At 35.3% G+C, this 24,175-nt stretch overlaps 2 protein-coding genes across 7 annotated transcripts in view; both read right to left on the bottom strand.

Moving 5' to 3' along the window:
• Positions 1-5,600, bottom strand: part of RAPGEF6 (Rap guanine nucleotide exchange factor 6) — a 151,797-nt gene extending 146,197 nt beyond the window's left edge. For 2 of the 3 annotated variants that reach the window (XM_039879997.1, XM_039879998.1), the window contains exon 1: positions 5,297-5,598. In XM_039879997.1, coding sequence (XP_039735931.1) covers positions 5,297-5,365 — 69 coding nt within the window. In that variant the 5' untranslated portion in view covers positions 5,366-5,598. Of the gene's footprint in view, positions 1-5,296 lie in introns of all 3 variants that reach the window. The other variant, XM_039879999.1, reaches the window with a different exon arrangement.
• Positions 5,601-10,899: 5,299 nt separating this feature from the next.
• Positions 10,900-24,175, bottom strand: part of FNIP1 (folliculin interacting protein 1) — a 103,389-nt gene continuing 90,113 nt past the window's right edge. For all 4 annotated transcript variants that reach the window (XM_039879988.1, XM_039879987.1, XM_039879986.1 and 1 more), the window contains 3 exons: positions 18,143-18,340; positions 14,206-14,321; positions 10,900-13,716 (listed from right to left, as the gene is read on the bottom strand). In XM_039879988.1, the coding sequence (XP_039735922.1) occupies positions 13,638-13,716; positions 14,206-14,321; positions 18,143-18,340 (393 nt within the window). In that variant the 3' untranslated portion in view covers positions 10,900-13,637. The remainder of the gene's footprint in view (positions 13,717-14,205; positions 14,322-18,142; positions 18,341-24,175) is intronic.

Genomic DNA, 24,175 nt, shown 5'->3' with positions numbered 1-24,175 from the left:
AGTCTCTCATTATCCTATAAGCTGCTGCGTTATCTCAGGCCTGAATAACTGCATTTGTTTCCTGAAACCAGGACCATATCTCCTGGTTTCTCGTTATTCTGATATAATCAATGGTTTTACTTTTCACACAGAAAAGTATCCCAGTTTGGACAAAATATGTGTTCGTCCTACCTTCCTGCCTCTTGTGTAGCCCATACATCTTCAACAATGCCCACAGAATAATCTTTGTAAAACTAATCTTATTTCTAGGCTTTAAACCTTCCAGTAGTTCTTCTTTATTATAACAATGAGTCCAAATCTCTGAAATGATCCAACCCTCCTAGTATATCCAGCTCTAACACTAACATCTAACACCATGTACTGCCGTCACCACCCCCAACACCCCATACACTAGCCAGTGTTTTGCAACCTTTTTATATTATCGCACTCCTTCCAAAGAGCATTTTTAGACATTTTTTCCTAATTGCTGCCTCACACCCAATTAAATACTAAGAAATAAATTTTCCCAAGTAAGGGTGAGTTTTAGAGGGTGACAAATCACATAGTAATATCTAAAATCTTTTTCACTTCCGCTAAAAAACAATGTTTGTCACTTTGGGAATGACATCACCCTCACTGGGAATGCATGCTCTCGACTGAGATAGGTGTCTCATCCCACAAATGTACCTGGCTTGCCACTATTCATGCCTTTGCTCCTTTTGCGCTCTGCATGGAATGACCTCCCTTCTGGATATCATCCAGACAGCTATTCACAATATTTAAGAATCAATTTAATGCTCTCCAAGAAGCCTTTCCTCACCTGCTGTCTCAAAGTGCCCTGTACATACATTTGTCATTTAACATTTTACTAATGTTTTCATGTCTGTCTCTTAAGTCACCGAATAGAGACTATGTCCGATTTCCTTCTACAACCTTGGCTTTTAGTAATGTGTCTGATACATCATTTGTTAAATGAATGGATAAATTAATGTTACTATCTGGGTGAACTAAATGTACATTTCAGTTTACCTGAGACAGTCTCTTTTTAACCTGTTATTTACCATAAATATTAACAGTACTTCTTTCATTCTCAAAATGATTTATATAACTTATATTACTTACCTATCTAGGCAGTGGGAAATAATTCTGAGCAAGAGTAGAACATGATCAGATCCGAGTATTAAGATCACTCTAGCAGTAATATGACAAATAAAATGACTCAAGAAAAAAACTCAGGAGTAAAACAGTAAGAGAGATTTAACTAGGATAGCAGAGCTGTAGAGGAAGAGGCAGAGAGAGATTCAGGACATAAAATCAACAAAGTTTAGCGGCCATTTGGATATAGAGAAAAAGATAGCGGGTAAATCAAGAGTGAAAACAAATTTCTGGATTGAGCAACTGGGGCGTCACCAACAGAAAATTGAGGAGGAGGAATGATGACAGCTTCAATTTAGGACTGGTGATTGAAGAACCTGGAGGATAATTTAGTGCTTAGATACATGGATCTGAAGCATGTGAAAAGGGGTAAAATGGACTACACAGTCCTAACTGTCAGCCTATAAAAATTAACTGAAGTTGCCAACTCAATCTACCTAGATATACAAAATCAGCAGTTCTAATGAAGAAAAGTGTTACCTTTTTGACATGAGTACTTTACAAAATTATTTCAAAATTTTGTTTTGTTCAACATATTTATTGATCATTTAATATGTGCAAAGCATGATATTAAGCACTTAGAGAAATAAACCATAAGAGAGCAATAAGGAACTCAGAGGCCAAAAAGTAAATAAATAAAAAGACAGAAAGGTTACAGAGAAAGAATGGTGTTGGATACAGACTGAACTGACAAACAGCCAAATCCAAGGTCTCGATTTTGACTGTGCATCTTTAATTTTGGTGTAAGGACTCAAAATGAATACCTTAACAGTTTTTGTTGTTTTAGAGCACTAAGTTTCCCACAGAGTCTCGAAGTCTAAAATTTTCCATTAAAAAAATCTTTGCAAAGTGGAAAAGGAAATCAGAGAACTAGCTCAGGAAAGCTAAATAAAAACTGTGTTAGAACACAGTACTAAATCGCATACTTTACAACATGTTTCTACGCTGTGTCTGGATCACTAGGATCATGCTTGAGTTGACAGTTTCATGTAAGGACAACAGACAGTTCAAAATAAAGGAATCATTAATTTTGTCCCAAAAACAGAAGAGTTCTTTATTCATTAATTATATGATACAAACATCTAATTATAAAATTATAAGACACTGGTTCTTATCTATTTGTATATTTTTTCATATTTCTTTGTATTCAGTAGGTATTCAAGGAAAAATAAGGTGAATGAACTGTATCTCCTATTGTACACTTTATCTCTTGGCTTCCAAACCACCACGTCTCTCTTGGATTTTCTTCTACTGCACTGTTTGCTGCTACTCATACTCTGCTGGTTTCTGCTCTTTTCCTCTGACTTTGTAGTGATCAAATGCCCCAAGGAACTGTCTTCGGTCCTCTTCTATTCTCTATGTACACTCACTACCTTGGTAATTTCATCTAGTCTCATGACTTTAAATAATATCTATAAACTAATGACTATAAAATTTATATCACCAAACCTTCTTTCTAGAAATATAAATTTGTAAAAGCAACTCCTTACTCAACATTTCTAATAGACATCTCAAACATAACATGTTCAAAACTGAATTTCTGATTCCCGCCCCCCTCCCCAAACTTACTCCTCCTGCGGCTTTCCCCATCTATCTGATAGCAGCAGCTCACGCTCTCTTTGATGGTAATTCAGGCCAAACACCTTCAAACCATGCTCGATTCCTCTCTTTCCTTCAAAGCATATATCTAACCCATTAGCAAGTTATGTTGGCTAAACCTTCAAAATATTTCCATAATTGATTACTTCTCACCATCTACATTACTATTACTTTAATCTGAGTTATGATCATCTCTTCCCTGCTTTAATGTAACAGCCTCTAAATTGACATTTCTGCTTCTTTCTACCCTTGCTCCCATGCAGTCTATTCTCAATGCAGCAAGCAGCCAGAGGATTCTTTAAAACCTACGACAGTATCATTCCTCTGCTTCAAACCTTTTGGCAGTCTCCTTTCATTCAAAATAAAAGTCAAAGAATTTACAATGGTTTAAAAAGTCTTACATGATATATACCCCATCCTGTACCACCACTGCCGCTTCTGACTTCATCTCTTACTACTCTCACCCTTGTTCACTCTTCTAGTCAGTCACTCAGAGCTCCTTGCTATTCCTTGAATGAACCAGACATGCTCTCACTTTAGGGCCTTTGCAGTGACTACTCTCTCTACTTGGAAAGCTCTTTCCCCATATATTCCCCTGGCTAATTAAATCACCTGCATCAAGTCTTTAGTCAAAAGTCATCTCTACCAGCACACCACTGACCATCTTATTTAAATTGCAACTCAGCCTTTGTCCCTTGCTTCCAATCCCTTTATCCTACTTTTTTTTATTAGCAATTATCAGCTAACATATTACATAACTTACTTGTTTATTATATTTACCTGCCTTCTCCCCTCCCCCTTTTATTAGAATGTAAGCACTATAGCAGGCCTGTTTTGTTCAGGTGTATCCTAGTGCACAGAATAGTGCCTTAAACTGATAAGCTTTCGATAAATAATTGTGGAATATATTTATGTTAGGCCCTGAAGAGTCCACTAAAAGAATAAGGAGTTTTTGAAAACAGAAATGAACTTAGGAGAATTTCATCAAATTATTTACCGCATATAAATTATCACTAGGATACAGATTACTACTTCTTTATTAATACTTTTCTACCCCAAATTCTACACTCATTCAAAAGCACTGCCAATGAATTAAGTAGTTAACATGCTCTGCTGCTAGATGTCAGGGACTTAGTCTGGGTACTATGGGCAGTCATTTAGCAGTCCTTTAAACAATGCTGCTGTTCCAGTAAAACAAGATAAAGTACTTAAAGGCACACACACTTGGCAACATAAGTTTGTGAACAGTTTAGAAATTCTTGTAAGCCTCAAAAATAGGTAATTTCAAACTAGGTAATGCTGCTATTAAAGAGAAGTAGGATTTTCTCATTAAAATGTGAATTTATCAAAGTACTATTTAAAAGTTAAACTAACCTTATACATTGCAAGGCTTGTATGCCTTCTAATGATATAAAAACCATGGCAGATTCACCTGTTCAAGGTGAACGCTTTCAATTAGCTCACAATTACCTTAAGAATTATCACAGAAAATTAAAACACACGGGATTATAAATACAGGTCTCAAAAAAGGATTTAGGAAACTGGCAGTACTTGCCTTGTTTCTTTGCAAAGATCAGGATTTCCAACAACAAAGTGTGACCTATCAAAGGTACAACTGTGGCCTGAATAATGTCATGTCACAAAAGGTCAGCCCAAAGTTACTGAGACCTACCATGAAAAACACTATAAATCTGAAAATTCGAAAAGTGATTCCAAAAGAATTAACCAAAGCTTTTCATTTTCATTTATTGCAACTTTTACGCAAAAAAACAATCCAACAATCCATTCACACTGTGTTTAGTTGTTGCTTTCTGGATTAGGAAACATACATTTAACAATATAAACGTCTCCAAATCAAGAAAAATCTTCCCAAAACATCTAAGCACTCTATAGGGTTATGCAAGGTTAACAGGTTTTAGCTATGTGCCTGAAAACTAGCCCTCAGGTCAAATGAAAATCATTTAAGCTGATGCCATATCTGCTAACCCAAAACAGCAAGTTTTGGATCCCAATATAAATACTGTAAAATTTCCCAGCGACAGTCTGAAAAAGTACCTCTAGAACTGATCTTTCAATATGCATCATCCTCCATCAGAATTCATCATCTGACTAGATGCAAAGTTTAAAACTGACTTTGAAAACTTTTTTTTAGGCACTTGTGCAGTATTTCGAGGACCTTTAAAGAGAAGTTATTTCTTAATAACATGCTGTTACACTTCACTTACAATTTCTACCTCGTTTTTCAGTCTTCCTACCCCCAGGTAAACTCACTCAGAGACCCACACTTTGCCCTGAGAAAATGATTTAGTAAATGGTCCTTTCTTATCGAAAACACCAGGAAGTCACCGGCAAGGACGGGTGTGCGGGGAAGGCGGCATCACAAGCAGGAAAGGCAGTCCGTCACCCGCCCGCGAGAAGGGCCCGGGTCGGGGAACGCAGAGAACAGATATCCTGACAGCAGGTGCGAGGCTCTGACAAGAGGGCAGTCGCCGCAGGTTTCGGACGGACAGGGGTGTGCAGTCCGTTAAGGAGCGGGAAGCGCGCCGGAGTCGGCCGGCCTTACCTCGGGGGTCCGCTCGGGCGGCTTCTTCTTCAGCGCTTGCCTAGCGCCAGGGTCCACGGGTGAGTTCATGGCCGCGGCCCCGGCCCCTGTGCTCCCTAGCCTACCCTTAGCAGCACATGCGACAGCCCATTCACCCTAGGTAGGGGGTCTACAAACCCCTCTCCCAAGTAGAACTCCAAACTGCCGCGGGGAGCCGGCTCGAGCAAACAAGCCTTCGCAACGCCCGCCCAGGGCCTCAGCCCACGCGCGACTGGCCAGAGATAAGACAGCGCGGGGGAGAAGGGAGGGCGAATGCGCATGCGCAGCAGCGCGAGCACGCAAACGAACGCCCAAGGGCGTGACTCCGCGGTGACGTAATATTGGGGCGGTACAGTTAGGCCTCTTCCACTCCTTCTTGGTGAGATTTAAAGATATGTCGCGAGACCTCACCTAAATCCCTCACGGGATCCAACTCGGAGATGAGGTTTCCGCCGCTCCAGCTTCCGGTGGGGCGGCCGGAAATGCGCTTGAGGAACTGACTGAAAATGGCACGTTGAGGCAGAGCCTTGGGGAAGGCGTTCTAGTTGGAGTTGTGTTTGTACCAAACTCCGGAAGCCCGGGGCGTGGCCAGGCCCAGGCCCGACCTCCCGCTCAGCAACTCCAACGCCCCTCCCTTGGAGGACGGGCGGAAGTCGGGAAACAAGGAAGTTCATACACCCTCTTGTCTACGTTTCTTCTAATAAAACGAATCCCTTGTGGAAGAGTCCCACCGAGAAATACTTGCCCTGTCCAAGATGGACATCCTTGAGATCAGGGCAGAGCAATCAAAGCTCCACAGCCTGGAAGGGTTAGGCAGCTGCGGTGTCTGTGGCCAGCTCAGTTACCTCCGCGAAGCCAGCCTACACTCCGTTCACATAACCGAGGCCCAGAGCAGCCCTCCCTCCGTCAACCCCTTCCTCAAGCAGCAGGGCTTAGGGTTGCTTGGACTCGAGAGTGACTGCTTTTTGACTACATTTTGCATACTAGTCCCAATAGTCCCAATAGCTCTAATAAAGCCAATTTCTATTTATTTACTAGTCCACTGATAAGAAAAAGACCACTCTTCGGGCAGCCAGACACTTGCAAAAGGCTTTCCATGGTAATATCATTGACAGAATTCCAGAATGCCTACTACAAGAGCCCTTTTCACTCCTCTCTCATTTGTGCACAGATGGGCTGCACTAGTCACACATTTGCTTACCTTGGAGCCACCACAGGCATGTCCTTTCCACCGAATTTTAAGCTCTCCAAGGTCTACCATCTTTAGGTACATCTTAGTATTTCTCACAGCAATAGCTCACTACATTCAAAGTGATTTACGATTATTACGTTATTTACAGTAATTTTTAAATGAGATAAAGTTATTTTAGAGTAACAAGGGAAAGAAGGGTTCAGGCTACAACATTTACCGTTTCTGGGACCTCGTAATGGCTGATGTAAGGGTTTTGTTTTCCGTTCGACGTTGAGCTTGCTCAAACGAAGTTTACAACATAGTATTAGCACATTTCTTATCTGAGTATCGGACAAAAATCTTATCAGGGAAGTTGTGGCTCAGCTATTCTGGAAAGGCAGTGGAGAGATCACGAGGGAGGAATTGCAATGCCCCATTTTCATCATTTTTTAAATGTATGAACATACCCCCTCAAAGGTCTACCCAAGATCACAAAAGTTATTCCTTCCATTCTTCTTCCTCTCCGCCACCCTTTCTCTCATTGTGTTAATTCCTAAGGCAGATACAATGCTGGCACCTCTATCCTAGGGAAAGTGGAAAGGGAGGCTTTCTTTAAGTGATCCATTCTTTAAGGATCAATTACCAGAGCCATATCGATATTTTGAAAGAGGAAAAAAGCAAGCATGATGACCATGAGCTTGAACTTCAGGGGCAAATACCTGAATTTGTGTCTTTAGTAGCTCATTTCTAGTTAAATGACTTGAAGTTATTTATTTAATATCTCCGAACTTCAATTTCTTTATCCGTAAACTGGAAATCATAAAGGAACTATTACTTTGGCATTCTTGTTAGATTACTTGAGATAATCCATGTGAAGCACTCAAGATGTTGCCTACACAATCCAAGAACTCTTCATTATTTCTATTACTTTACCTCTGGGAAGTGACTTCTCTGAAAGCAGAGATTCAAGTTTGAAGAAGTGGAAAGGCTGTGTGTGTGTGTGTGTGTGTGTGTGTGTGTGTGTGTGTGTGTTGTGTGTGTTAATGCCTTTTCATGAATAACTATTCAGAAACATTCATGTATTCATGAATATGTGGAGCAACAGGAACTTACAAACTGTCAGTTAAGTGTAAATTGTGAAACCACTTTGGGGAAAAAAAAAGTAGTAAAGCTAAAACTAACGTACCCTATGACAGCAAGTCCACTCCTTGACTTAATTCTAAGAAATACCCATGTATACCAGAAGAGATGAACAAAAATGGTCAATGTTCATATTAGCCAAAAACTGGAAATAACCCAAATGTCCATCAATAGGATGTGTAAATTATGGTATTTTCAATCAGTGGAACACCAGCTACATAGCACATGGATGATTCTTCAACATAATATTGAGGGGAAAAAAGCAAAACAAAATGGAGTATAAGTACACATACGAAGTTCAAACACAAAATTAAAGTATATCACTTAGGGATGCATACAGAGGTAAAATTATAAAGGAGAAAGCAAAGAAATGATGCTCAAGAAACACAAGATGATAGTTACAAAATCGAGAAGAGATTTATGATCAGGATAGAGCATATGAAGGAGGGGGCTTCTGGGTTGCTAAAAATAATTTATTCCTTGACCTAAGTGATGGTTACATTAGTGTATATTTATTCACTTTTTTGTATATAATATTTCACAAGATGAATTAAGTACATAAAAATAACTTAATTAGGCTTTTTCATAAGACAGCAACAGTAAAAACAATATATTAATATCCACAGTAAATATACATATCTAAATTTAAGCACATTTTCAAAATCTATCTTGTCCTTTACCATTTCATATTATGCTCTAGTATGCTGGAAAAAAAATGAGGAGACAGTGAAAGCTCTAACAGCTATTTTCAGAGGAAAGGGAACCTCCAAGATAGGGTTCACCAGCATTAACTTGTATCTGGAAGGAAAATATAATGGTTCTGAATGCAAATAATTAAATTCTAGCAAAAACATGGTTTAATCTTTTTTTAAAAAAATGGCTTAACTCCTTATTTGTCATATTTTCTGCCTATTTCCTCCACCAGTGGGAAATACGTAAACTCCATGAGAACATAAAGGAGTTTGTTTTTTACTAGCGTATCCCTCACACCCAGACCTGTGCCTAGCACATAACAAGTGCTCACACAATATTTGCTGAACAAAAGGAACTAAGGACTAAGTAATTAAGAGGGAATTTTACTGTTAGAAAGATAGGCATTTGATTTTTCTCCAATGGCAAAGAAAGATGTCTGGCTAAGCAACTATTGTCTTATGCAAAACTGAACGCTCACAATCACACAGCCATTCTTCCAGAATAACAGCAAAACAACAAAAACATGCAGGTAAAGAGCACTGGTTTTAAGAGCACCAGTAATAAAGTAAGGAGTTGAGATGTGGACTATTTCGGGAGATTGAGTTACTACTAGTGGAAAAATAAGAGCACCTGCTGGTCCAAATCCAGGTCAGTTACTATCGATGAATCAATCTCTGAGGGTGGGGGTCTAGGAATTATTTTTCAAAAGCTAACTGGGTACTTCTAATATGCAATCAGGTATGAAAACTACTTTAAAGTAACTCAGGCTCTGGATTCATCTGACCCATTTTAATTCCAGTCCCTGTACCATAGGGAAGGATATAGACTTGTGAGTGCTGGACCAAATGTGTGATACAAATGACATCACAAGTTTTTTGAGGAAGTAACAGTATCTTCCTTATATTTACACAACATTTCAACAACATTGTTCCTCTTGAAACAATTTAGGTAACACTGCCTTTATCAATAATCTTAATTTGAGCAGTGAGGTGAATATAAACACATGCTTTTGGAGTGTCCTTGTTAAAATAGTCAAATGGAAAGGAAGGAAGCTCAAGCCTCTTCAACTTAATACTCTCCTTAGAGTAAATACAGGTTTCTCTACAGGAGGTCTAATCAGACAAGCCTTAACCCAGGCATGAGCTAATCTGCAATCTGATGAAAACCAAAAGCCTTATCAAAGTTCTCCTCACAAATAACGGGTGGGAATTTCATATATTCTTTAAAAATCTCTTTTGGACTGCTTATATTTTATTTTCTTTAGGGAAATTTCAAATCTTAAATCTAGAGCAAACATGGCTACCTCCACAGTCTGCACTACAAAGCAAAGATAGGAAGCACTATGTTCTCCAACCTCTCCTTTTTCTATCTGCCTAAGTCTTTCCCACTCAGTTATAATTCTTAAGCCCCCACTGTACTTTCAACTAGGGTTTGTTCCCACTTGCATTCCACCCCAACCTTCCACACTGGCAAAGATACATGAAAAAATCTAGGATACTTTTACATCTGTCACCACATACTAGTTGGAAACCATTCTGGCCTGAGAGACCCAGATAGTAAAGACTTTTACTTCAGATTAAATTTTCTGTATCTCAGTTTCTCATCAGCAAAATCATTCCTCTATGCTTCTCAGAAATTTTGCAAGGACTCTCTAAATTTATAAGAGAACAGCACATATAAACATAGGTACCAATTATAAACCTCTAAAATATCTGATGGATGCTTCCCAAATACTTGATACTTTCTCTCTGCTTTAAAACAGTGCACATATTCTCTTTGGTCAAATATAAGAGCGACACATGTAAAATGATATGAAAATAGATCCTACAAAAAGCCCCTGGTGTAGTCCTGCCTCCTGGCATAACTCTGCCCAAATCAACCTAGCCTGAGTAAAGCAGCTTCCAACAGCCTACCCAGGGCTGAATCGCTGCTGCAGAGCAGGCACTAAGAAAAGATGGAAGAGCTGGTTTCCCCACAATGTAGATGAAAAGGACAGATTTGCTCAGTCACATGCAAATCAGTGAACAAACCAGGATTAGAATTCAAACCAACTGGCCAATTTTTTAATTATAAAGTCAATAGTAGTAATTTGTATTGCGTACAATGTTCATAACAGGTTTAGAGGGCTCTTTTTAGGTTTTAAATAATTGATTTTCAGTTCGTATAAAAGCATTTAAAGAAATTTTCAATTTCTCATCATAAAGATTAAGTCAAATGTAAGAATATACCAGTATTTTATTGTTACATTTTCATTCATAAGAATATATGTTAAATTCTCCCCACAATAGGTGGAGGCTATAGAGAAAAGGCTAGTAACAGTAGCAGCCAAAAATTAATGAGCACTTGGGGTGTTCCATGCATTAAGATAAATTCTTGACGTTCATTACTTCACTTGATTCTCACAACAGACTCTTAAAGTAGATTCTACTAAATTATCAATACAGACATTTAGGATTAGAAAAGGACATTATAAACCAGGTAACATGCCTAGAAATGTCAAATTTGGGAAAAGAATCCAGGTGAGCTTACATCAGAGTCCATGCTACAGGTACCTTATTAACACATGAAAGAAAGACCGACATCCATCAAATTGACATGTGTATTTATTGCACAAATTTCCCCTAGAACTGGGAGGTTATTATAATACAGGTGTACATTCGAGAAATGTATACAGAACAAGAAACAGTATGTACATTTTACATATCCCACCATCTAAATAACTTAGAGAAAGCAAAACAATCTCATAAGACATCTACCAGAAATAGGCATTGTGTAAAATCTGTTTTGTTTTTTTTTTTAAGTGATCATCCCCAGTGTATGCCAACTGCAACAAAATTAAATCTATGCTGGTATGTTTATTGCACTTAACATTTTCAAACTCAAAATTAAGACATATTAATAAAAGCCAGGAATATTTAAAATCAAACCAATTAGTTTATACACAAGGAAAAATTAGTTTTAAATTTATAATCTAAAAGATCCCTTTTTCATTTCCTATTGCAACAAACAGATTTTCAAAAATATATAACACATGTATATCTGTACCATAAGAAGTTGAAAAAATTATTTCGAATAGGCCAAAACTCTTTTCACATTCATCATAATGACCACACTTTAAAGCAGCAGCAGCTCATTCCTTGGGCTTTGTGTAAGGAAAGAATGACTATGATGAAGGTAGTAGAAGTTATGTAGGGGCAAGTAATTATAAAACTCAGGAATCCTTTAAAGATTGATGATTCTATAAGAAATTATAGGCCTTTTCCTTCCAAGCAAAGCTTAGTTTTAAGAATAACAGTAGCACGAGCCATCCATTTTTTGAAGACTAGATTTCCTATATGATAATTTATTAGAAATTTCAAACAGATAGGACTATGAACAGCTTGGTAATTAATTTAAAAAGAAAACACACAAAAACAGACATTATCGACCTGCTATACATTCTGAACTATGATAAAAAATAATGTACAATGGCCCACACATGAACTTTTCTATATTCTGAATTCTGCCAAAGAGATTGATTCATAGAATTCCAACAACAGAATAGAGAAGAAATTCATTAATAAATGGAATAAGAATACTAAGCCAAAGAAAATATATCCATACATACTCTTTGGCAGCAAGTCATCCATGGGAGACTTATATACTGACCGGGACCAACTGATAGGATGTAGGGGCCAATCTGATTGCAGGCACACCAATTCAGGTTTACAGTCCATTAAAACAATTATTTCTTCTTAGTCTAGTTGGAAATTTCTTGAATACATAGAGAGCAAGGCAAAATGTGACTCAATGCTATAAATTCAAGGTTAAAGACTTAAACAGATCACAGAAATCTTAATTTCTGAAAATTTAAACAGCAAGAATGGATGTATTATACAGGAAATATATTTACTAACAGAATAAGCAAGTGGTTTTCTTTTTTAAAGCTAATCGATTAATTGTGATGAAAAAAAAAAAAAAGTCCATGAAAGCAGAAACCAACTTCACTTCTAGCATTAAAAGTATCTTAGACCAGATAAGTAAAGAATAAACTATAATGTAGTATTCAAGTAAACTGAGGTAGTAGAGCATATTGAAAACCTTATCTACCCATCTATTTACATTACTTACAAGAATTTGGTTCCATATTAGCCTTTCTCACAAGCAATACTCTACAGCATATACAAAAACAGTAACAATTGAAAAGTGAAAATCTTTTAAAATAATTAGCTTTTGGAAGACATGGGCAATTTGACAAAAGAGAATAATTTTAAGAGTTAATGAGTTCTGTTAGTGTAAACTGAATATTATGAAGCAGTGAAACAAATATTTAGTTCCACTGAGTTCAAGAAGGGCTGATACCGAAAGGGTCTTGGCTGGCTACCTGAGCACTTTTGAAGAAAATAGTATTATTTTTGCCAATGCTTTGATGCAATTTTTAATCCTAATTTTAATTTATTAAATTAGATGAAAATATGTAAATATTAACACTTATAAAAATTAGCTTATACTTATAAACAAAACAAATGGTATAAAGTAGTTAATTCTTATTTTGGAAATCTACATTCCTCAGCCTTAAAAAAAGATTGGCTTTACTTATATTTTAGGGTGTGTGAAACTGAAAAATCACCAGAAAGTAACATTTCAACATTATATACAATTAATACTAGTTGAAAATATATATGTATATATATATATATATTTAAAAAGGCGTGTTTACCAATCTTGTGTTTCTACCTCTGTTTTTTTAAAAACTAAATACATATGTACACTTGGGTAGATAACACAGATTTACACTCATTATTCTGAGTTTGTTATAATTACCAGGCTGTTTAGAATACTTTGAAACTCAGAAATACCCAGAGAAATACCCAGAAATTAGCTATTGTGAATTGACAAAACAAGAAATAATCAAGGTTTTATAGACCTAAGTACCTTAGAAATAAAGAATTAAAACTACTGAAATGACTATTTCTGAGACATTTAATCATCAGACAGCTGTTGCTATTTCTGAGTTGAGGCAACATTGTAGTGATCATATAAAATTCCTCGACGTTATTCATTTTGTAGAAATTACTAAGTTACGTTTTGGCTTTTTCGATGCTTTCTCCCAAAATTGTTTATGCTGTTTTAGTTTGACTTGGTTAAAAATCTACCACCACCAAAGAGTCCAGTCAAAAGGAAAAGCCATTCAATAATCACACGATATATACTACAATGCAGGATTACCCAGATAACTGACTCATTCAGATAGAAATCTAACAGGAAAAAAAAAATGTTATAAATGCATGTTGTGTATGCTTCCTTGGTTTCTACTTAACTTTCCAAACAACCTTTATGTTAAAGGAGTATCTGAGCAACATACGGAGAGTGAGTGCTTGCCACAGCAGCCAGAAGAGGAAGATCACTGGATTCAATCCTGAAATTAAAAAAAAGAAAATCTTAGTCAGGCTCTCAGTACCCAGGACATGAGTCCTATAGGCAATGCCTGCTACCTGTAAAGTCACTTTACCTCAGCAGTCAAGGAACTAGGCCACCTTGGCCAAAAGGAAAAAGGTAAGGGAACTGAAAAGATAACAAAAGTTGGAAATTTTTCAGTAAAAACCAGAACCAAAGATTTGTTTTAAAGAAAGCATCTGAAACCCAAAGGTAAAGTCATGGATGTAGGAAAACACCTACATCTGACTATATTCTCCATTTACTGCAATGGCACAGGGGACAATGCCTTTCAGATCAGTGGAGGACAGGAATCTTATTTTTATATGGATAGAGCAACCGAAATAGTAAAAGTGTCCAGCTTCTAACAGGAAAAGACACTTAAAATGAAAGAAGGCAATTCTGAGGATTATCTCTTGCTTAAAGACAGTGCACTGTGAAAGCAAAGCCAGAACAGAAACCATGAGCGTACCCCAGAACCACTCCCAGCTCCTTGACATGAACACGCATCTGTCCCCTCAGGTACTCGGACAGCATTTTGCTCTTGAAGTACAGCTCCTGCAATCGGTCTTCAAGGTGCATTACACACTGCAGGTGGGGGTGGGGGGAAACAAGAACCAGGTCAGAAAATGGTTTCTAATTCTAAGTGATGGCAATTTCCAAAGCATTATGTTTTTGGCAATTCTATTTAGTTATTCCAATATAAACTAAAATTTTGAGCATATTTTTAAAGCATGTAATTTTTACTAAAGGAGTATAATCCTTTTTCTAGCTCATAAAGATTTTGATTTTACAGTTTTGTTTTTTCTAAGTGGCATTATATACAATAGAAAATTTACCATTTAACCATTTTTAGTGTACAATCAAGAGGCCTTAAGTACACTCAAAATGTTGTGTAACTATCACCACTATCCATATTTCTAGAACTTTAAAAAATGTTATTTCAAATTTGATAAAATAACTCTTATAAATTAATATATTTCGGATGTACGTACATAGGATAGCCTACATTCTCCTGTAGAGAATAAAAGGAAAAAACGTTTGTAGTCCTTTCTGTAGTCCTTACTAGAAGAGAGAGATGTTTTTAAGCTAGAACATTCAAACCTAAAACACTTTTCATTTATTGTCAATTAACTTGCTCAATTTACTAAAACAGGTGATTTTTTATGTGAATTTATACTATAAATGCTTGAGGAAAAACCATGAGGTGTTAACATATTAAATTTTTACAGAATATTCCTTTCCAATGAAAATTAACTATTAAAGCTCCTAATAAAAATCAATCTTCTTACTAGAAAAACACAACTGAATTCATTGCTTTGTGGACTTATTGTTTTGTAGTGTATGCTTTTTCTATAATGCTCACTTAGGCTAAAAATGCTTTAAGTGAAGAACAAAATATTTATATACATATATGTATAAAAAATAAAAATCCTATATATAATATAATTTACCATATTATCCATTTTTAAGTATATAATTCAGTGGCATTAATTACATTTACAATATTGTGCAGCCATCATTGATATCCATTTCCGGATTTTTTTTTCATTATTCCAAAAGAAACCTCTGTACCCATTGTACAGTAACTCTTCATTCACCCCCACCCCTAGTGACCTCTATGTACTGTGTTATCTCTACAAATTTACCTGTTCTGGATGTACCCTTTGTACAGTAACTCTTCATTCCCTCTCTCCCAACCCCTAGTAACCTCTATCTACTATATGTCTCTACACATTTACCTGTTCCAGGTAACTCATACCTGCAACAGGTATGAGAATCACATAATATTTGTCTTTTTGTGTTTCGCTTATTTCACTTAGCATAATGTTTTCATGGTTCACCATGTCGCAGAACATATCAGATTTTCATTCCTTTTTATGACTGAAATATTCTATTCTATGTATTATACCACATTTTGCTTATCCATTCACTTGTTGATGGACACGAGTTTTCTTCTAACTTTTGGCTTCTGTGAATAATACTGCTGTGAACATTATGGTACTATCGTTTGAGTCCCTGTTTTCAACTGTTTGGCATATAAACCTAGAAGCAGACTTTCTGGATCACGACAATGCAATGTTGAATTTCTTGAGAAACTACAAAACTGTTTTCCACAGCAGCTATATACCATTCCGACCAGTAATGCACAAAGGTTGTAATTTCTCCACATCTTGGCCAATAATTGTTTTTTTTAATCATAGCCATCTTTATGGGTGTGAAGTGGTATCTTACTAAGGTTTGGATTTTCATTTTCCTCATGACTAATGATGCTGAGCATCTTTTCATGTACCTAGTGGCCATTTGTATGTCTTCTTTAAAGAAATGTCTATTCAAGTCCTTTGACCATTCTTAATTGAGTTAGTTGTTCCTTTGTTGTTGTTGAGCTGTAGTTCCCTACATTTTCTGGAAATCAATCTCTCTTCAATATATGATTGCAAATACTTCCTCTTGTTCTGTGGGTTGTCTTCTTACTCTGTTGAGAGTGTCCTTGATACACAAAGTTTTTAATTTGATGAAGTCCAATTTATTTATTTTGTACTTTTGTTGCCTGTACTTTTGGTGTCCAATCAAAGAAATCACTGCTAAATCCAATGTCATGAAGATTATCCCCTATGTTTTCTTCAAAGAGTTTTATAGTTTCAGCACCTAAGTTTAGGTTTGTTTTAGATTTAGGTTTGCGTTCATTTTGTATATGGTATAAGGTAAGGGTTCAACTTTATTCTTTTGCATGGGGATATCCAGTTTTCTCAGTATGATTTGTGGAAAAGACTCCTTTGTCTTTTTAAAGGGCTCCCTTTCTGAAAACCAGTTGACTATATATGTGAGGCTTTATTTTGGGGCTTTCTATTTTATTCTATTGGTCCATATGTCTGTCCTTATGCCAGTACCACACTGTTTTGATTACTGTCACTTCGCAAGAAGTTTTGAAATCAGGAGATGTGAGTTTTCCTACTTAGTTGTTCTTCTTCAAAATTGTTTTGGTTCTTCAGGGTCCCTTGAGATACCATATACATTTTAGGATGGGTCCATTTCTTCAAAATAAAAGTCACTGGGATTTTGGATAGGGATTGTACTGAATCGGCAGATCCCTTAATAGTGCTGTCATCTTCATAATACTAAATCTTCTAATTCATGAACACAAGATGTCTATTTATTTATGTCTTTAATTTCTTTCAGTAGTGTTTTATAGTTTTCAGTGTATAAGTCTTTTTCCTCTTTGGTTAAATTCACTTCTAAGTAATTTATTCTTTGGATATTGTGAATGCTTTCTCCATTTTCTTTTCAGACTGTTCATTGCTACTGTATAGAAATACAACTACTTTTCCTGTTGATTTTATATTTTGCAACTCTGCTGTATCGTGTATGAGGTCTATTGGTCTTTTTGTAGAACCCAAGTTTTTTTACATATAAGAACATGTCATCTGCAAAAAAAGATAATTTTACTTCTTCCTTTCCAATTCGGATGGCTTTTATTTCTTTTTCTTGTCTAACTGCTAGGACTCTGGCTAGGACTTTCCAACATTATGTTGAATAGAAGTGGTAAAAGTAAGCATCCATGTCTTTACCCTCATTTTAGGAGTAAAATGTTCAGTCTTTCACCACTGAGTAATGTTAGCTGTGGATTTGTCATATATGACTTTTATCATGTTAATCAACAGAAGTTTTTAACTATTCTACAGTATAGTTCTCCTAGGAAAAAAAAGAAATTTCAACGTTGGAAATAGGATGTTTGGTAAGAGATTACCAGTATCATGAAGAAGAATCATTCAAAGTCCTGACATGATAATGAGGGTCTAGAATGAACTGGCATTTTACAAAAAAACCTGGGGACATTGCATGTTCATATCTTACATGATACTAGTTAGGTACCAAATTCCAGCTGCTGAAATCACAGAATATAGTATACAAACATGTACACATCCCCCTCTGTCCTAGTCTGCTTGGGCTGCCATAACAAAACACCACAGACTCAATGACTTAAATAACAGAAAATTATTTTCTCACAGCTCTGGAGGCTGGAAGTCTGAAATCAGGGTGCCAATATTGTAAGGTTCTAGTGAGAAGTCTCTTCCTGGCTATCGGATAAATAACTTCTCCCTGTATCCTCACATGATGGAGAGAGTGAAATCTCTTCCTCTTCTTATAATGCCACTAATCCCACCCTGGGGGCCTTCATGACCTAATCTAACCCTAAGTACCCCCTAAAGGCCCATCTCCAAATACAAGTGCTGTAGGTTCGGGCTTCAATATATGGATTTAGAGGTACACAACAATTCAGTCCATAACACCTTCTTACAAGAAAACAATGATGAAGCTAACAGTGGTATTCAATGTAGGCACATACTAAATAAAGTTTAGTCACCTATCAGAGTGCTCAAAGTAATTCAAGCCTCACACATACTTACAAAATTTGGAGACAAGTTATGTTTATAAAGCTGAAGAGTGGAATGAAGCAGATTGGAAACAAGACTGGAAACCAATACTTCCTTTCCCAGTTTATTATCTGTCACTCGTCTCTGGCTACTGGCCACTTGAACAGTCCATTTATCCATATCTGCTATAATACAGACAGCTTCTGCTATTGGTTCATCCAATACTGGATGCTGAAAAGAAAAGAAGAATTCATTTTATGATAATTAAATGAAGTTTTCACAAATAATGATAATGGAATGAGGCAATGAAGAGATCCTAAACACAAACAAAATAAAAGAATATTAAATTCTAAAAGGCACTGCCAGAGAATCCTTGACAGTGGAGGATGGGATAGTTAATTAACAAAATAACAAATACCCCAAGATAGCATATAAAATTATCATTGGTAGACATTCATTACTAGAACTTAACTTTCACTGGTCTTTTGATTATTCATTCATTCAACAAATTTTCTGAGTAACTATGGCGCCAGGCAATGGGGAAAAAATGTTTTTCACCTTGAAAGAGCAAAACATTTTTAAAAAATAGGACAGGAGCTCACATGAATAAGTCAATGGTAAGGTTCTGTGCTAACTATCCAAGCACTGATTTGCTTGAGTACCTCAGGGATTATTCTTTGATTACATGAAGTACCTCGCTGGCTATGTGCACTAGGTTTTTCAGTTATCCCAAGATGTATATCCAGGGTATGAACACAGCAGTTACAAAGGAGACAAATCAATAGGTACTAATATGGTTAAAAAAAAGTCAACACACACACTCTCACACACAACACACACGTGCCACACTCGTTACATTTTTAAAAATTCAGATCGATATCTAAACGAAAATGCGTAGAAAAAAGAAGGAAAATACTCAAATAGATCTATTTGTTATGAAGATCTCTGTGAAGTATGGACTATTAAGAATATGAAGAATTTCTTTGTTTTGCTTTATATATCTTTATATTCCTTGAATTTCTACCACAAGCATTTACCTAAATGATATTTTTATAATTAGAAAATCTATGATTAGTGAAAAATATTTTTAACTCACATATACTGATAAAAAGACCATAGGCACAGAGCTGTACCCTTGGCTTCCCCTGATTTACACACAAAGACCAACAATGAGAAGTACACAGTACCACTACCAGAAAGAGATGATGATCTTTACAATGCTCAATACTTCAACAACTTTCTGTATTTGAAAAGGTAAAAATTTTTTCAACACTGGCTATATAGTAATATTAGCAGTTATAAGACTGAGATAAAAACTATAATTTGAAATACTTGAACACAATAGTCTTTTTCCTTTCTAGCTTTTACTGTTACTACAATTTCATAGCTAAGGATGTAAGTTTGTTCCTGGATACACCCAGGTTTGGCACCCTTATAGGATAGCCTTTTGCCCAGTTAATGAACAATCATCTTGGATACAGCTTTTTGCTAGAAGCTAAGGAAATAAAAATAGTGGCACTCACAGTTTTGTGAGGGAGATAAAAATAAATACACCTGGCTATAAAAAGACATCTGTAACATGAAATAGGAATCAAGTGCAGGGGTAGCAGAAAAGGACAACACTGGGTTCTGTGTAACTGAGAGTTTCGCAGTGGAAGGGACACAGTGTTGTAACAATGAAGTATGTATAGGATTGCTGGTGATAAATGTGAGAGGAATATGGATAATTCTCTAAGAGGATATATCATGAGAAGATTCAGAGAAAGAAATAGATAGATGTTAATTAAACTTGTGAAAAATGATACTGAGAAGTGGGGAAGAAGAGAATGGCAAACAAAAAGCCTGGAAAGACACATGTTGCAGAGGGAACAGGTCTTAGGAACATTGCAAACTTCTGTTCAAACTGGCACTGCCTTTTGGAGAAGAAATTAACCAACATGCATCAAGAACATGAAAATAGCCCTAACCTTAAAAACTGGACAGTAACTTCATTTCCGGGAATCTAGCCTAAAGAATAAATCTTCAATTCATAAAACATAGCAACAATATCCGTGTCATTTATAATGGTAAAAGGAAGAAAACTTTTTTTAGAAGTTGAGCAATAGAGAACTCAGAAATAAACCCACGCATACATCTTCAATTAATTTATAATAAAGGAGCCAAGAATATACAATGGAGAAAGGATAATCTCTTCAATAAATGGTTTGAGAAAACTGGATAGCCACATGCAAAGGAATGAAACTGGACTCCTATCTTACACCATACACAGAAAAATCAAGTCAAACTAGATTAAAGACTTGAACATAAGACCTGAAACCATAAAACTCCTAGAAAAAAACATAGGTATTAAGCTCCTTTAACATTCGTCTTGGCCATGATTTTTTGGATTTGTCACCAAAAGCAAAGGTAAAAGCAAACTAAACTAAAAGGCGTCTGCACAGCCAAGGAAACCATCAGCAAAATGAAAAGGCAGCATACAGAATGGGAGAAAATATTTGTAAACCATATATCTGATAAGTGGTTAATATCCAAAAATATATAAGAAACTCATACAACTCAATAGACAAAAAAAAAAAAAATCAATTAAAAAATGAGTAAAGGAACTGAACAGGCATTTTTCTAAAGAAGACATACAAATGGCCAACAGGTACATGAAAAGGTGCTCAACATTACTAATCATGAAGAATCACCTCACATCTGTTAGAATGGTTATCAAAAAGACAGGAGGTAACAAGTGTTGAGTGTGGAGAAAAGAAAACCTTTATGAACTGTTGATGGGAATGTAAATCGGTACGGCCTCCATGGAAAATAATATCAAAAAATTAAAAATAATATCAAAAAATTAAAAGTTCACATTACAAGAAAAAATCTAACTATGTGAGGTAAAAAATCTGTAACTATGTGAGGTAAATCTTAAAAGTTCACATTACAAGAAAAAAATCTGAAACTATGAGAGGCATTAACTAAACTTACTGTAGTAATCACTTTGCAATACATACATATATTGAATCATTATGTTGTACACCTAAAACTAATACAATGTTATATGTCAATTATATATCAACAAAACTGGGGAAAATGGTGAGAAAAACTAACAGTATGACAAAGCCAGAAAAAAATCAATAAACACTAAAAATAATGTTTACAAAGTATGTTAATAAAGTGAGAAATTCTCTTACATCAACTCTTAAGCGACAAAAGCAGAATTCAAAACAGTAAATACCATACATATTTACATATGTATATAAATATATCATGTACATAGTGTGTATATATATACACAGACACACATACATTTTATATGTATAGTGTATATAAAAATATATATAAGTACATATATAAAAATGCAAATTTTAGTGTTTTGATTATATAGTAGGGAAATTATTAATAAGTTTTTTGTTAAAAAAACTTATCAAAACTATATATATAGTACATATGCATATATATGTGTATATATGTAAAATATATATGTATATATTAAAATATACATATATGAAGATAAAAGGCCTCAATTTTATACATTTATATGGTGTATATAACATACACATACATACATAAAGAATAGTAATGATGACAAAAACATACAAGGCACAGAGTGCCTAATTATACAAAATACCACAGAGTATAACTCTGGTGTATAAACATTAGTATCACCTTCACTATTAGGTAAAGAAACTGAGGCTCTATTAGATTAAATATCTTGTCTTAGGATATATAAGCATTAAGTGGCCAAGTCTGGGTTTTATGAAATGCCACATACTGCATAATTACTGGAAGAATGCTAGGTTTTCAGAGAGAACACCAAAGAATCCTGTGTGTGTTAAAGAGTACAGATGGAGGAAGAAAAGAGACTGAGTAACAGAATAGACATAACGAAAGATAAGAGAACAGAGAGAGCATTAGAAGGACCCAAATGGGATTTTCTAACCAAGTAATTTGACAAATATTTACTGAGGACACTACATTATGCACTGAGAGGACAGAATTGAAAAATAAAATAGAAATGGTTCTTTCACCCTGAAGGATAAATATCATCAATTGATTTAAGTTCTTTCCTCTGACGCATTAAATTATTAGTGTCTTCTTCAGGTGTTTATTTTTTTATGCACTCTAACATACTTATATACTGGCCCTATCTTCTCTGGTACTAAGTAAATAATCTGAGGTCAGAAACTATTTTTTTCATCTATATACATCCCTATGTTCAGAACATAGTATGTCAGTAAATATTTATTTGATTGGTGCTAAAAGGTTGAACAAAATAGCTTTTAAATGTAAAGAATAAGAGTTTCATAAGTTTTCATTACAAATTGTTTTTATCTGGATTTGCCAATAATGTCTCTACTATACAATAAAACACCAAACTTTACAACTTTAGTTACTTTTCTACAAACACAGAAGTTTTAAACCTTTTTGGCTAGCAATCAAGTGACTGCTTGCTCACAGGGCCATATTTTATCACCTATGATTTCCTAGTTGGCTTTCTCCATTTCCTTTTTAACATTTCGGGGGGGGGGTGACTTTTGTTAAAATAAAAAAATTATTAAAGTGATACGTGGAATTGAAGAGAGAAACAGAAAATTCAACAACAGCTGGAGACTTCAATATTCCACTTTCAATAACTGATGGAACACTAGACAGAAAATCAGCAAGGACACAGGCTATCAGCCAACTTGATCTGACATCTATAGAACACTTTGACCAACAATAGCCAACTACTCTTTTCAAGCTCATGTGGAACATTCTCCAGGACAGACCATATGCTGGGCCATAAAACAAGTCTCAATACATTTAAAAGGACTGAAATCAGATAAAAGTGTATTGTCTGACCACAATGGAACTAATTTAGTAATCAACTATAAAAGGAAATTTAAGAATTTCACAAATATGTGGAAATTAAATATCACACTTCTAAATAACCTATGTGTCAAGAAAATGGCAAGGGAAGTTAGAAAATACTTTGAAGTGAATGGAAATGAAAACAAAACAGATCAGAATTTATGAGACTCAGTTAACTTAGTTACAACAGTGCTTAAGAGGAAAATTTATAGCTTTAAATGCCTATATTAGAAAAGAAAAAATATTTCAAATCAATAACCAAGTGTCCACCTTAAGAAACTAAAAAAAGAGCAAACTAAATCCAAAACAAGCCAAAGGAAATAAATAATAAAATTAGGATACAAAACAATAAAATATAATACAGATAATCAAGAAAATCCAGAAAACAAAAACTATTTCCTTGAAAACATCAACAAAATTGACAAATCTTCAGCTAGAATAGAAATCAGCAAACCTTTTCTGTAAAGGACCAGAAAGAAAATATTTTTGACTTCAGGGGCTATAAATCACTGTCTTAAGGGCTCAACTCTGCTGTTGAAGTAGGAAAAGAGTCATATAATATATAAATAAATGGGTGTGGTCATATTTCAATAAAATTTTATTTACAAAAAATAGGCCTATTTGTCCCATGGGCCATAGCTGGCTGATCTTCAATGCATATGGGCCAAAAATATGTACTAATGAAATCAAGCCATGAATGAACTCTTCTTTGAAGAATCTCCTTGGAGGACGGAGGGAAACACAAATTACAAAAATCGGGAATGAAAGAAGGGACATAACCAGAGACCTTACAGAAATTAAAAAGATTATAAGTATATACTGTGAATAACTTTATTCCAACAAATTAGGTCACTTAAATGAAACTAATTTCTAGAAAGACAGAAATTATCAAAACTGACTCAGGAAGAAAAAGAAAATTATACATATAACAAGAAGTTGAATTAGCAATTTAAAATATTCTCATTAAAAAAATATTCTAGAATTCACTGGTGAATTCTATCAAACATTTAGAGAAAAAAATTAATACCAATCTTCCAGAAAATCTTGAGAGAAAAGAGGAGGGAATACTTCTCAACTCATTTTATGAGGCCAGTATCATTCTGGTATTAAAGCTAAATGAAGACATCACAAGAAAACTATAGACTAATATCCCTCGTAAATAAAGACTCCAAAATCTACAACAAAATATTAGTAAATCAAATCTAGCAACATATAAAAAGTACTATC

The sequence above is a fragment of the Pteropus medius genome, unplaced genomic scaffold, assembly GCF_902729225.1.
Source record: "Pteropus medius unplaced genomic scaffold, Ma_sr-lr_union100, whole genome shotgun sequence".
Classification (NCBI taxonomy): Eukaryota; Metazoa; Chordata; class Mammalia; order Chiroptera; family Pteropodidae; genus Pteropus; species Pteropus medius.
This window is presented reverse-complemented; position numbering and strand designations above follow the sequence as displayed.